Source organism: Ictalurus furcatus, chromosome 28 (assembly GCF_023375685.1).
Source record: "Ictalurus furcatus strain D&B chromosome 28, Billie_1.0, whole genome shotgun sequence".
Classification (NCBI taxonomy): Eukaryota; Metazoa; Chordata; class Actinopteri; order Siluriformes; family Ictaluridae; genus Ictalurus; species Ictalurus furcatus.
The window spans coordinates 2,866,606-2,881,669 of record NC_071282.1 but is presented as its reverse complement, the minus strand read 5'-3'; the positions used below and the strand labels follow the sequence as shown (position 1 = coordinate 2,881,669).

General features: G+C 43.8%; 2 protein-coding genes across 2 annotated transcripts in view; both read left to right on the top strand.

The window, feature by feature from the left end:
• The first annotated feature begins 1,831 nt into the window (after window positions 1-1,831).
• LOC128603434 (zinc finger protein 48) lies at window positions 1,832-5,732 on the top strand. The gene is made up of 2 exons (XM_053617856.1): window positions 1,832-3,340; window positions 4,309-5,732. Exons 1-2 carry the CDS (start codon window positions 2,746-2,748, stop codon window positions 5,028-5,030), a joined length of 1,317 nt encoding a protein of 438 aa, XP_053473831.1. The 5' UTR covers window positions 1,832-2,745; the 3' UTR covers window positions 5,031-5,732.
• Window positions 5,733-5,825: 93 nt separating this feature from the next.
• slc12a9 (solute carrier family 12 member 9) overlaps window positions 5,826-15,064 on the top strand; it is a 13,841-nt gene continuing 4,602 nt past the window's right edge. The window contains exons 1-9 of the mRNA XM_053617846.1: window positions 5,826-7,640; window positions 9,644-9,839; window positions 9,993-10,127; window positions 10,426-10,563; window positions 11,006-11,308; window positions 12,987-13,094; window positions 13,311-13,422; window positions 13,790-13,947; window positions 14,065-14,147. Of these exons, the coding sequence (XP_053473821.1) occupies window positions 9,647-9,839; window positions 9,993-10,127; window positions 10,426-10,563; window positions 11,006-11,308; window positions 12,987-13,094; window positions 13,311-13,422; window positions 13,790-13,947; window positions 14,065-14,147 (1,230 nt within the window). The 5' untranslated portion in view covers window positions 5,826-7,640; window positions 9,644-9,646. The remainder of the gene's footprint in view (window positions 7,641-9,643; window positions 9,840-9,992; window positions 10,128-10,425; window positions 10,564-11,005; window positions 11,309-12,986; window positions 13,095-13,310; window positions 13,423-13,789; window positions 13,948-14,064; window positions 14,148-15,064) is intronic.

Below are 15,064 nucleotides of genomic sequence, written 5' to 3'. Positions count from 1 at the left end.
GTAGTAGCTGAGGATGGGTTGCCTAGCAACACCATTTGCAGAGGGCCCAAGCAAGTGGCCACATGCACACACATACACTCCTCTATTACAGTATTTAAAAGAATGGAATGACACAAATTCAACTTTACACAATTTACCACTTACCTCAAATGTTTTCAATCAGCCAAAGCAAAAAAAATAAATAAGTAAATAAATATAATTTTGCACTGGGGCTATGAGGCTAACATACATAACAAGTAATGTAATGTTAATCTCACCTGAAATCATCTTCTGTAAAAAAAAATCTGCATCGAACGACATTCACAGTGCCACAGTGATGTCACACAGACTCGCTGATGTGGTTCAGGACCTAATGGGATAATAATAGTCTACAACAGGGTATGCTGTTATTGCAAAATATTCACAGCCAGGACGGTGTGACGGGCAACGTGAAGCGGAGTTACTCTCACCAGCCCAAAGCTGATTATGTTTCAACAGCAACACGTTTTATTGTCTTATAGCACGGAAATTTATCAGCTATCAGAACTGCTGGATTTCTCGATTAAATCAATTGTCCCCTCACAGACCTTGTTTTCTCTCACACGCTTGAAATATTCAGTCAAACATAACAAGCCTGGAAGAGCTAGAGTTGAACTCCTTCTCCTGTATAAATGTTAAATAAACAACAACTAACAGAAAACGATAACGCAATCGTCTTTGTCAAATCTTTGTTAAATAACCCATTTTTGAATGACCAAAATGACTAAGGAGTCGTTACGTTGTATATAAAAAGTCTTCACACCCTGGTTAAAATTGCTGGTTGGACAACCGTGCACACTTTGTCAAAGCACTTGTTGATGACGGCCTTCGCGGTGTTCCATAGTACATCTAATTCTTTGGAAATTTCGACTCCAAATGCTTAGTGAAGAGAAGGAGGAACATGATATTGGTGCAGGTGGTTAAATAAACAAATGAGGTCTGAAAAAATAGAACTATGTAGCGGATAGACCTGTATTTAAACTTAATAACCGCTAGAGGGCCAAATTACCCCAGCCTGAAGTCATGCATTATTATTACTTCACAAAATTGTTGGGGTTTATTGAATACAAAAGTATCAGTCTAAAGCAAATATCGTGGGATTTCAGGATATAAATTTGGAGGTGTGTGAAGAACCTGAAACATTTTTAGAGGACCCTTGACCCGAAACATTTATTTGAAGAATGACGCTCAAATGCGAAATGTTTTTTTTTCTTCACAGTTTTCACAACCCCCTCAAGTATTGTACAATCTTCCATAGTATCAAAACTTTAAAATAGAATTCTCTGTCAGCACACAGAGGTGAAACTTAAAGTACATACTGTCACTAATGTTTAACTCCCAAATGTTTATTTAAACAAACAAAGACTGAAAGTGTAAAGGTCGAAAAGCCCTAAGAGCTTTGTCAGAGTTACAGCTGAATAACTTTAAATGAAGACTTTCCATAGTGTATTTGTATTTTATCTTATTTATTTCACAGTATACAAGAGGATCATCATGATGCATTGTTGATTCTCTCTAATAGGAAACAGCGGTTCTTTATTTCCTCATAATTTAATAAAGGATGGACACACTTTCCAGTACTACTCCAACTCAACCATCATCAAACATCACTGTGCTGCTATTACTACGTTTATTGTACTGCACTACTGCACTTTCAACTGTCTGTGTGCACCATAATGTCAATTACATTACATTATATTTACAACATTTGGCAGACGCCTTTTTATCCAGAGCGACTTACATTTATCTCATTTATACATTCTTTATATATGAGATATTTTTAAATTCTTTATTCTAATGTTTTGAGATATTGGATTTCTGATCTCTATGAGCTGTAAGCCATAATCATCTAGATTAAAAGGGAGCCTCAACAATTTGGTGTGAAAAATAAATTCTCACTCTCAGACTAACACACACACACACACACACACACACACACACACACAAACACACTCAATTCCTAATGTAATGTAAAGATGTAAGATGTAATTATTAATAAAATTAAAAAGGGGGATATATTCAGAAGTCTCTATTTTTAATGTGTTTTAAAGACACCTTGCAAAAGGGGGGGCTCGGTCAAATGTTAATGCCATTTAGGGGGGCCTTGCCCTGGAAAAGTTTGGGAACCCCTGTTCTAGACAACTATACGCTTCCAACTTTGTGGCAACAGTTTAGAGAAGAACCCACAGTCAGGAATCCACAAACTTCTGGTGTATATATTGTGACACAGTGTGACTGGTGTGTTTTGTGGGATTTGTGAAAAATTTAGGGAATATTAATTCGTTGTTCCAAAAGAAACCCAACAAAAAACAACAACAACAACGAGCTAGCTATTTAAAATGGTGGATTGTAGGCTACCGATAAAACTGTTGTGTATTTGCAGCGTGCTCTGACGTCAAAACGTCATTCCCCAGCACTTCCGCGTTTGAAATTGCGTCATTACCCTGCGACACCTGAATCCGCGACGATAAAGCGGAGGCTCGTTAAGGTTTGTTTACTAATGCGTTTGCGCAGAATAAACTTTGCGAGACTCTACATTTTTTGCAGTGTATTCTTATTTAATTCGTTCCCCGTGTCGACGAAAATGAAATGCCAGCTTTTAAACTGATTTCTCAAGCTGGAGAACAAATATTTGGGAAACGAAAAAAAGCTAACGCTGGTCTATCAGTGTGAGAAGTGGCGGAGATAGGAAGGTTATCATCAACGCTGAAAAACAGGACAGGAACCATGGCTTTAGATGGGATCAGCGTGTCGTTCCTGAAGTACGAGCTCGCCTCTACGATCGACCAGGCGGTGAGGTGCGCAGTGGACACGGTGTTGAAGGAAACGGCGCGGATTGTCGGCGCGAGGCTGACCGAAGCGCGTGACGCCGCGGCGGAGTCCCGGCGCGAGAACCGGACCCTGCGGGAGAGGCTCGATGTGTCCGAGAGCGAGCTGAAGGCGGTGCGGTACTACATGTCCGCCGCCGAGAAGAACATCAAGCAATGCTTGCTGTTAAACCGAAACCGACCGCCGTCCAGCGGCGCCGAGGACCTCCAGTTTTCCTTAGACGCCACCCCAGAACGCAGAGAACCGTCCCATCTCAAAGTCTTCAGGAGCTCCTCTGGAAGGAGTCACGGCGCTAAAACCGTGCCCAGTGTTGGCCTGTGTTTACCCACAGTGCAGTCCGACTGGCCCCGCAGCGTTATAAACCGACGGAGGGTGCGCGTGAGCAGCGACACCTCGAGCCGAGCCGCGATGGAGTCTGGCTCGGTGCAGGCCAGAACCGAAGAACCCGCAGAAGACCAGTTTTACATCTCAGAGGAAGGAGTGATCGATAAGGGTGCGTAGTCGGGTGATTCGTAAATGACTCGGTTCTCAAGGGAGTCGATTCATCACGAGATCCTCAAGCAAGCACAGGATCTCTTTTCTTTTTTTCCCCCTCCTCCCCTCCCAAGGGTGCGACCCATGGCATGACTCATCACATCATAATTTTTTGAGGAATTTAATCTGCATGGTGTTAAAGGACTAGTTTGGTCAAAGTCAAATGCGCACAATGTTCCCTGTATCCCGAATGTAGCAGATCAGCCTAAACGAGTTTGGTGACTATAGTTAATGTCAAGGTTAATGCGGGCTAACAAGTAATGGGAGCTACCAAATTTATTGTGTGCATGGTGTGAGTCATGGTGTGTTTTTAAACTAAATAATGCACAGATTGATTTTAATTCCACTTTTAGACCATGGGCCACATCTGCATGAGACTGATGGAAAATCAGATCAGCAATGGCGCCGTACACCGTCAGAAACCACATAAACGTGCCCGTGTGCTGATTGCGCGTTATGTAACTGGTAACTGTAAGCCTCCCTTGGCATCATCACGAGCTCCAAAGCAAAAATAAAGAAGCAGCTTCAGACACCGAGCCTGTCTTGACTTATCAGCGTGTGTTCCGAAAGAAATTCGCCTCAGGCATCGTGGTACCCGCTGTATAAACACGGGATAAAGTGAACATCGTTTGATTACAGAGTTACAAACCCGAAACTCCGCAAGGCACGTAAATAACGTTTGTACAAAGAAAGAACCATGGTGTGTATCTGACACACCTTTGGATTAATGTACTGTAGAGAGCAGGTTAGGGGGAAATTGTAGGAGTCTAATAAAAGGCTACACGACAGCACAGCTCCAACATACGGAGGTGTACGAATTGCTGAAAAAAAGTCTTTGGGGCACTTTATAAAATGTTTCCTTATTACAAGCGAGTTCTTACAGGTTTGTGTATAATTTTTTGTTTCCCTCCCCTCTGTGTATTGTAGGGTACAAGTCCTCTGCTGGTGCAGTGCAGGAGTATGAGAGAGTGCATCAGGAGGAACAAAACGCAGCGGGTTTGTCGGCGAAGGCCCCCGATGAGCCATGCGACATCGGCAGGTTCGAGTTTGAGATGGGCGCTCCGGCGGGTAACGTCAGTGAGCTGAGCCTCATTCAGGTGATGGATGCCGGCGAGGAGATCAAGCAGAACTCTGTGAAAGTCGAAGACGAAGCTGACGTTCATCATTTAGACCCGCCGCCTATAGCTGCGGCTTCGTCTTCCTGTTCAAACGCTCAACCGCAGATCATCTCGCCTCCTGTGTCTGCCGGCGACGCGGAGGCACCGCCGGGTCTGATGCCCCCCGTCGAGGCGACTGACAAAGTGCACCGCTGCAACGTCTGCGGCCGAGGCTTCCGGCGCTTCTACTGCCTGAAGACGCACCAGCGCATCCACACGGGCGAGCGGCCGTACCCCTGCCGCTACTGCGAGAAGCGTTTCCGCCACTTGGACAGTCTGCACAAGCACCAGCGCATCCACACGGGCGAGCGGCCATACCGCTGCGCCCAGTGCGGCTGCTGCTTCCGCGAGCTGGGCCAGCTCAAGAAACACCGGCTCAAGCACTCGCCCACCTCTGCTGCTCCGCCCGCCCACCCTGCGCTCTCTCTCCTCCCGGCTGCAGCCTCCTACACCTGGCCACACCTCAACTCCCAGTCTCTGGATCTGGTCTGAGTGCTCCAGCCTCCTGAACCACACGAACCGCACAAGCACGAGCTTATGACGTGCCCGAGTTCAAAAGTTTAATCTGCCGCAAACAAGTAGTAGTAGCCATGAATGTTCAGTCTCATTTAAAGCTGTCGTATTATAAGGCAAAACTCAAACAAAGCCAGAGGTGCCTACATCTATAGTTTAACAGTAGCATTTAAGAATATTTGTTTTTTTGCTAGGATGATATGGGAGACACTTGAAAACTACTCTTTTTCTATTGTTGTTGTTTTTTATTTTCCTTCTTCTTCAGATTAAACAGTGGTCAGAATAAAAAGCCGGTTCACTGAAGGGGAAAGGGCACGAGACACGAAAGACACAATTACATCTGGTTGCTTTCGCTTCGCACCAATCAAACCCCAGCTTTCCTGTGAGCCAGTAGAAGTGGGTGGGATTTAAAATTAGCTGACTGCAGCTTTAAGCAGTGAAACTACATGAATAATGTATATAAACTTAGTCTACTGTGAACAAAGACGTCAGAAGATTAAACCGACCCGTATTTACGGACGTGCACGAGCATTTTAGTACCTGTGTGGAGCAAGACAACGCAAATAAAAAAAATGGTAGCGCGTTCATTTTACAGCGATTCATAAAATATACTGATTGTAGCTTTAATGTACTGTGTGGTATGCTTGAAATGCTATTATTAAAATCTCTGTTTGCACCCGACTGAGTTTTGGTCCCATTGCATCTGTTTTTATAAAGCGGAACCGAGAGGGTATTATTTTGAACAGCCAGTTTCGTCACGCTTGAGTACCGCAAATCACAAAACACGTTACAGCAGAAGGAAGAAGGGGGGGGAGGTCAAGTTTTTACCTCAGCTCTTAGTATGGTGTGATGCAAAATGTCCAGACATAATTTTAAACATTTAAGGACAAATCACCCACGTGCAATGTGCATATTTCTGCATAATTAATGCGACCTCCAATAGAATCAAATATATATTTTGTAATGAAATTGAGTTTTTTTTTTTAGTTTAAACAATGACATGTTGGTCTATTTCCACTTGGTTTAACGATTTCCTATATTACACCATGACGCTGTTCCACTACCTGACGACAGTGGCGCGGTGGGATTTAGCCCTCGCTTCATCTCTGCTTAAACAGCATGATGCAGCAGCGCTTTAGTCCTTTAAATCTCTTCATCTGTACACTCTACTAAAACAGATCAGTTTCCAAAGCTTCAGCTTTGTGCTGAAACAGTCGACGGCATCGCACTCGACCGTCGTCTCGTAGATTGCTAACTAGCCGAGCCGTCTGCTTTGTATAGCTGCACTGCATCCTGGCACGCTGAGAGCAACACTTGCGCTACTTCTATGATAGATTTAAAAAAAAAAAAAGTTTCCCATTAATATAAACGTGGCTGGAAAATGGTGAGGGAGAGGAGAAGTTCTTGTTCTTTGTAACCGTGCTAGCCGCGTCCCCCTGTGACCACACAACTGTTAACTGGAATAATAAAAATAATACATTGACAACCAACAGATTAGTGCAGGATTACTATTTCATCCATCCATCTATTTTCTATACCGCTACATATCCTACACGGGGGAACCTGGAGGCTATCCTAGGGAACTCGGGGCACAAGGCGGGGAACTGGGGGATCACGCAGGACACAGTCGCACACACCCACTCACACACTACAGACCATTCGGAAACGCTGATCAGACTGCAACGCTTGTCTTTGGACTGGTGGAGGAAACCGGAGTACCCGGAGGAAACCCCTGGAGCACGGAGAGATCACGCAAGCTCCGCACACACAGAGCGCAGGCGTGATTCGAATCCCCCTCCCTGGAGGCAAATGACTAACACTAAACCACACGTATTTCATCCTAAACATATTCCATGTGTTTCAGGGTGGAGTTTTAACTTTAATACCTAACCTAATGTTTTCATATAAACCAGTCTCATATGGATAATACATATGAGTCACTGAGGTAACTAATTCTAAAGGGAGCACATTTTTGCTTGTTTATCTAACATCTTGAACTGGGCCTTGGTGTTTTTGTGTGTGTGCGTTGTTTTTTTTTTGTTTGTTTTTTTTTTTTTTGTTTTTAATGAACCTCTTTCCCCTTTTTTTGCAGTGTCACATGCATGGTCATGTGATCATTCCAAACCTGGACGACGTCCCAAACCGCACACTGAACAACGCTAGTGCACGATGCTAATGATAAATACGGATACTCAGAGCAGTAATATGCACACGACTATCGGTCGCATGAGAAAAGCGTGCTAATTAAGCACGTGAGGCCGCGGTCAAGACGAAGCCATGGTTACCGTCAAAGTAGTCACGTGGTGTAGGTGGCGTCATTTTATTATTTTTTTTTCTGTTTTCCCCCACTCCCCATACTATTTAGCATAGTAGCTAGCGGATTGGGACGCACACAAACTGCAGACAGGAAGAGCGGATACTGTTAATAAAACTGCTAGCTGTAGACAGGATAAATACAACAAACAAAGTTTTTCCCCCCGTTAGTCGGTGAAACGAGTGAAAGCGCGGTGAAGCTCTCTTCATATTGAGTTCCTGTCTTCGGGTCTGCAGCTTCTTTGTGCTCCTTGTTTTTGAAGAAGAGTTGTACAGGTAACATTCACCGTTTCACTTCAACTCAACCGGTTACGTTGTCTCTATACTATACATGTAAAAGTGTCATGTTGCGGTAAAGATGCCCGGGCGCTCCGGAGTGTTCCTCAGTATCTCAGTTGTGCTTCCTTGACGTTGTTTGGCCAAGCGGAAGTTACAAACGTTAACTTCTAGCTTGTTTAAATTCCTGCTTGAGTTTTTGACTTCCTTTTATGTGTCCTTAATTGGTTTTCCTCACTCGTGTAAGAATATTTCACACTGACCAGTGTTTCAGTTGTACACTATTCATTTTCTATCGGAATATCTCTCTCTCTCTCTCTCTCTCTCTCTCTCTCTCTCTCTCCCTCCAAAAAACAAACAAACGAGGAAAAAAAGTCAACGTACACTATGTACACGATTCATACTTCCAATAAGTGTGTAAAGATGAGGTGTATTTGTACATGGTGGGTAATTTGTTGCTAATTATCAAATCAGGGAGCGTTTGAACACTCATTTGTTATTCTGGAACTTTCTGTTTTTATATGATTATGATCTGATCTGATCTGATCTGATCTGATGTGGCCTGGTCCATTGATTCATATTTAATTCCCTTAATATTAGACAAAGTTTTCCACAGAAATATAAATGAGGTATAATGTTTTGTTTTGTGTATGTAAGACCTTATACATCTTATAAGATGGGAGGAGGGGGATTCGGTTTACATGTGTATGGAATGTATAATAATGTTGTTGTACTTTTTTATTTAATTTTTTTTTTTTTTTTTTTAAATTAAATGTTAAATTTGTACTGTTGAATGGAGCAAAAGTGGTATTGTTCCTCATGAGTAGTTCATGCACGTGCATTTTGCATTGCAGACCATATAGTTATCACCAGGTATATTTTAATGTGTTTTTGTCACATTTATTAAATTAAATAGAATTTTTGCTTTGATCTTATCGGTGAATGGATGTCGTCTGGAGTGATGTCGGAAAACCTCTGAGCACCACGCACCTTCATCTGACCTACAAAGTCTGATCTTTAAGTCGACCAATCAGTGGTTGCAAATTTATAATATATTTCAGCGTCACACTCGGGTAGTATGTTCTTCTAACGCTGGGTAAGAAAGCGGAAGATTTCCCCTCAAAACTGTTCTCTTAGAAGCGGAGCGTGTATGTAGTTAAAACTAGAGTCACAAGGATTTACTCAGACTTTTTTTCTTTTTTTCTTTTTTTTTTTTAATCCCTAAAGTCTTTTTGGTTTTCTCTTTCATGTGACTGCTGTCTTATCATTCGCATGTGATAGTCTTGACATTTACTCTTCTGTCAGCTGATTAAACTCTACTCATACTTTAAAAAATTTTTTTTAAAAATCTGCTAAATGTTTAAAGGAAATGGCAACAAAAAAAGTAATATGATTTATGACCCATTTCATAGCTTTTTAACAGCTTTTTAAAAAATAATAATAATAATAATAATAACGTTACAGTTTATGTGAGTTATATATAAATTGAGTGCTGTGATATCCTATGCAGGATCACATCAGATTTTATCTGTATTACCTGCTTAGCATATAAAAAAAAAAACATGCTTTAAAACGGTAAAATTGGTTATTTATTTAAATATAGTTATGAGTCAGCTTTTCCCTGCTGTTTATGAGTGAGGGTGTGAATTTTATTTTATTTTCAATTTATCAATTTCTATGCTATTTTATATCTCTGACTGAATGCGATTATTTCATTTGAATATTCATATGACTGGAATACACTGATTTGATACGGACTTAAAACTCTGAATCGGACTGAGATCAGATTTTGCAGCGTGCCGTAAACGTGCGATGTTGGGTGACCCGACTCGGACCTTTCGCGTGACTGTTGAATGTTTGTGAAAGCCAAATCTGGATTAAGATCAGCTTTATTGTGTATATTTGACTATATAAACACGGGCCATTTATTGTATGTGTCTCAAGCTATACTACTCTGTACACACCAAAACAGGAAGTCAAAAGATCTAACTTCCTGTTTTTAGGTCATGGCGGGAGAACGGAGTCATCTCCTGCCACATGGAGCATACAGCGTGTTGGGGGAGAGTACAGACTCCAGGAAGGGGTCCACGTCCGGGGACGACGCTTCCAAAGCCAATCCCCGCAAACTCAACACCTTCTTTGGGGTGATGGTGCCCACCATCCTGTCCATGTTCAGTATCGTCCTCTTCCTGCGCACAGGTGGGTGAATCTGAGGTGGAGACAACTGGGCGGGGGCATCATGGCAACATATTGGACGTTACCCATGTTCGCTGTGTGTGTGTGTATTGGGGTAATGTGTGTGTGTGTGTGTGTGTGTGTGTGTGTGTGTGTGTGTGTGTGTGTGTGTTGCAGGTTTTGTCATTGGTCATGCTGGTCTTCTCCAAGGACTTCTCATGTTGGCTGTCGCATATTTCATCATCTCCTTGACCGTCCTGTCTATCTGTGCCATCTCTACTAATGGGGCAGTGCAGGGGGGCGGAGCTTACTGTATCCTTAGCAAAGTGCCGTTTGTATTCGAACAAGAGCATTAACGTAAACCTTGCCGTCTGAACTCGTCTCAGAGCTGCTGTTATTGAAAATTGATCAACACTTTCAGAATGAAGACTTCAACAGCAGCATGGTATAAGGACCTGTAGTCAAATAATTATGTTTGTAAAAAGTGGATTCCTAATATAGCTGTCGAATGAAACTGACTAGTTTCTTTATTTGAGGTGGTTTGGATTTTCCTGGGCTGAAAATAGCCTGCAGGGAGAAAAAGTGCTGATCCTTAACCTCTGAACTCCAGACATGATCAGTCGTTCTCTGGGTCCGGAGTTTGGAGGCAGCATCGGCCTCATGTTCTACCTGGCGAAGGTGTGCGCGTGCGGCGTGTACGTGCTCGGGCTGGTGGAGGCCATACTGAACGTTTTTGGACAGGATCCAGGTGAGCACTAGGTCAGATCTCTGGACAATACACTGAACTGATTCTTTGTATGCTCTGGCCACGTGCAGCGTTCGACTTCCTTTTGGACGCTATCGGGTAAACGTTTTAGTCGACGTTGCCGGCAGGGTTTTGAAATCGTAATGAAATCGCAGTACATTTCGTACTAAACGTGTTGAAGTTTCACAAATTACATTACCAGTCAACAATTAAATAAGCTTTCACAGCAGGGGAAGATCTTCATAATTTCATAGATTTTCGTTTGAAACCTGAGCTAGTCTGGAACGTGATGCATGTGCTTATGTTTCTTTTTCTCTGCTGTGTAGTGACCTGTTTTTGTTTGAATATCTGAATATTCATGCGTATGTTGTAAGGAAGACAGACATGATGGGTTGCACTTCTGTTGCCGTGGCATTTCCGTGTTCCTCTCTCTCCGTCTCCGTAGTGGCCGGGGTGCCGGAGGGCGTGCGTGTCCTGCCTCAAGGTTACTGGTTCTCGGTGCTCTACTCCTCTGTGCTGCTGCTGCTCTGTTTGGTCATTTGTCTGGTCGGCGCTCACATCTACGCCAAAGCCTCCTTCCTCATCCTGGTGGTGGTGACGTTGGCCGTGCTGTCCATCCTCATCAGCCCGCTAGTTATCGGGTCGCGAAACTTCAGCTTCACGCACACGCTCGGGCGGAACAACACGGTCACGTACAACGCCAGCTACACAGGCTTCAACAGAAGCACACTCGTCAGCAACTTGTTTTGTGAGTAGCTGGTCAGATATGTAACTGTTTGTTTTTATATAGGATGAGTATTATTCTGCAGGTCACTGAAGAAAGGAATTAATTCCATGTACTCCAAAAAGAGTTGGTGATATTTTATTATGGCTCACAGTGCTGCTGTAACGTTAAGGCAGGATGTATGTATCTTCTCCACAACAATTGTAGTGGTAGTGGGGCAGTGGTAGCTCAGAGGTAGCTCAGTGGTAAGACATTGGGCTACTGATTGGAAGGATGGGAGTTCAAACCCCAGCACTGCCAAGCCACCACTGTCGGGCCCTTGAGCAAGGCCCTTAACCCTCAACTGCTCAGATGTACAAGTGAAATAAAAAAAATAAAAAAGTAAGTCATCGGTCAAGATAAGGGTGTGTACCAGATACCATAAATGTAATGTAACATGACATTTAATGTAATGTCTCTCTCATACACTCTCTTGCTCTCTCTTCCTGTCTCTCTCTCTCTCGCTCTCTCTTGTTCGTGTGTGTCTCTCTCTCCCTCTCTTGCTCATGTGTGTGTCTCTATGTCCCTCTCTTGTTCGTATGTGTCTCTCGCTCTCTCTTGTTCATGTGTGTCTCTCTCTCTTGTTCGTGTGTCACACTCTCTCTCTCTCTCTCTCTCTCTCTCTCTCTCTTGTTCGTGTGTGTCTCTCGCTCTCTCTTGTTCGTGTGTGTGTGTCTCTCTCCCTCTCTTGTTCGTGTGTGTGTCTCACTCTCTCTTGTTTGTGTGTGTCTCTCTTGTTCGTGTGTCTCTCTCTCTCTCGTTCGTGTGTGTGTCTCTTGCTCGCTCTCTCTCTCTCTCTCTCGTTCGTGTGTCTCTCTCTCTCGTTCGTGTGTGTCTCTCTCTCTCGTTCGTGTGTGTCTCTCTCTCTCTCGTTCGTGTGTGTCTCTCTCTCTCTCGTTCGTGTGTGTCTCTCTCTCTCTTGTTCGTGTGTGTCTCTCTCTCCATCTCTCTCTCTCTCTCTCTCTCTCTCTCTCTCTCTCTTGTTCGTGTGTGTCTCTCTCTCTCGTTCGTGTGTCTCTTGCTCTCTCTCCATCTCTCTCTCTCTTGTTCGTGTGTCTCTCTCGTTCTCTCTTGTTCGTGTGTCTCTCTCGTTCTCTCTTGTTCGTTTGTGTCTCTCTCTCTCTCGTTCGTGTGTGTCTCTCTCTCTCTCGTTCGTGTGTGTCTCTCTCTCTCTCGTTCGTGTGTGTCTCTCTCTCTCTTGTTCGTGTGTGTCTCTCTCTCCATCTCTCTCTCTCTCTCTCTCTCTCTCTCTCTCTCTCTCTCTCTTGTTCGTGTGTGTCTCTCTCTCTCGTTCGTGTGTCTCTTGCTCTCTCTCCATCTCTCTCTCTCTCTCTCTCTTGTTCTTGTGTGTCTCTCTCTCTTGTTCGTGTGTCTCTCTCGTTCTCTCTTGTTCGTTTGTGTCTCTCTCTCTCGTTCGTGTGTGTCTCTTGCTCTCTCTCCATCTCTCTCTCTCTCGTTCTTGTGTGTCTCTCTCTCTCTTGTTCGTTTGTGTCTCTCTCTCTCGTTCGTGTGTGTCTCTTGCTCTCTCTCGTTCGTGTGTGTGTCTCTTTCTCTCTCTCTCTCTCTCTCTCTCTCTCTCGGTCTCACTGTCCTGTCGGGCGCTCTCACTTTCTCTTTCTGTCTCACCTGTTCTCACACGCTCTCTCTCTCTCTCTGTCTGCAGCGGGCTACTCTTTAGACTACAGTACAAACAGGGTGATGTCATTTTCCACGGTCTTTGCTGTGATGTTCACCAGCTGCACTGGCATCATGGCAGGAGCCAATATGTCGGGTAAACACAGACACTTTTTCTTTTCGCTTCTCGTCGATTGCTGTGGTAAGACACTGAGCGTAATCTTAATGATGTTGCTCGTTACAGAATGGGACCATATATTTTTAGTGAGCTCTATTCTGATAATAGTTTGATTGTCACTTTACTCTGGATTCGTGCAGCTCCTCGGTGTGGTGTTTTTTTTCATTTTTATTTTATTTATTTATTTTCCTGCAGGTGAGCTGAAGAACCCCAGTGTAGCCATTCCAAAAGGCACCATCATGGCTTTGCTGTACACCTTCACCGTCTACCTACTCCTCTTCTTCCTGGTCAGCTCCACCTGTGACAGGTGATGGAAGTGTTTCTAATAGTCCAGAATCTGTGCTGAACGACCACCCGTGTGCCTTTCGCTGTTTCCGTAACTATCTCTGTATTCATCTTTTCCTGGTGGGAATGTGTAGAGGTGCTCTACAATACAAGTAGAAATGTGTTAAGCTGCAATCATTTTCAGAATACCAGTATAAATCAACGACTCCTATATTTGCAAGGTCTGGTTTATGCCGCTCAAGAAAACCACAACAACCTCAATGATTGTGCAAATCCGGCCATTTTATTTATTTTTGTATTGCTGTCTGTTCTGTTGTGCAGTTTACATGACTGAATTTACATGAATAATTAAATAAGCATTTCTTTGTCTTTCTCCCTCTTTTTCTCAGGGTGTTGCTGATTAATGACTTTGCCGTATTCCAGCAAATAAACGTGTGGCCTCCGTTTGTAATCATCGGCGTGTACTGTGCCTCACTATCTGCAGCCATGTGCTCACTCATTGGAGCGTCACGCATCCTACATGCCCTTGCAATTGACCGGCTCTTCGGTGCGTGTGTCTGTGCTCTTACGTCTGTGTGAAATGAGATGAGCGGTGATGGTGTTTAAAGAATGCAAGACGAGGCTGTTGAAGGGTGCGTACTGATGTGTGTCTGCTGTCTCTCAGGTTTGCCCCTGGCCCCTGCTGCCATCACTTCTCGCTCGGGAAACCCTTGGGTCTCTGTACTGTACACCTGGGCACTGGTGCAGGTGAGGTTGCGTATTTGTGGGTTCTGTTATGTTTGTGAACCCAGGATTTCTCTGATGTATAGCCCTTTATGGGGAAAATGGGGGAGGTGTGCTAATTCATCAATATGAAAAGTAGTCCTATTTCAATACTTTTTTTAAATGATTAGTTAATACTCTTTTTGGATCCAAATGTTTTAAATGAAAATGAAAAGTGACAGATTTTTCACAGCAGTGTCCCATATAAATACATTTCCCATATAAATAGTTTTGAATAGTTTTTAATGTGTGTGCAGATGATTAGACATTTACCATAAAAACGTCAGCCATAACTTTAAAACCACTGACGGGTGACGTGAATAACATTGATTATCTCGTTACAGTTTCACCTGTCAAGGGGTGGGATATATTTATTAGGCAGCAAGTGAATAGTCAGTTCTCAAAGTTGATGTGTTGGAAGCAGGAAAAATGGGCAAGCGTAAGGATCTGACCAACTCTGACAAGGGCCAAATTATGATGGCTAGACGACACGATCAGAGCGTGTACAAAATGGCCGATCTTGTGGGGAGTTCCTGGCATGCGTGATTGGTACCTACCAAAACTGGTCCAAGGAAGGACACAGTGTGACGGGGTCGTGGGCGGTCATTGATGCGTGCGGGGAGTGAAGGCTAGCTGATTCCTGGTCCGATGCCACGGGAGAACTACTGTAGCCCAAATTGCCGAAAAAGTTCATGCTGGCTCTGACTGAATGGAGTCAGGACACAAAGTGAATCGCAGCTTGTTGTGTTTGGAGCTGGGTGGCTGCAGATCAGTCAGAGTGCCCATGCTGTGCACTGCCGAAAGCACCTACAGTGGGCATCAGAACGGGACCATGAATCAATGGAAGAAGGTGGCCCGGTCTGAAGACTCATGTTTTCTTTGATGTCATGTGGACGGCCGGA

Excerpts from the sequence above, each read along its gene's own strand:
- LOC128603434 (XM_053617856.1), top strand. The coding sequence starts at position 2,746 with ATGGCTTTAGATGGGATCAGCGTGTCGTTCCTGAAGTACGAGCTCGCC. Across the intron at positions 3,341-4,308 it reads GGAAGGAGTGATCGATAAGG|GGTACAAGTCCTCTGCTGGT; the intron begins GTGCGTAGTCGG and ends TGTGTATTGTAG.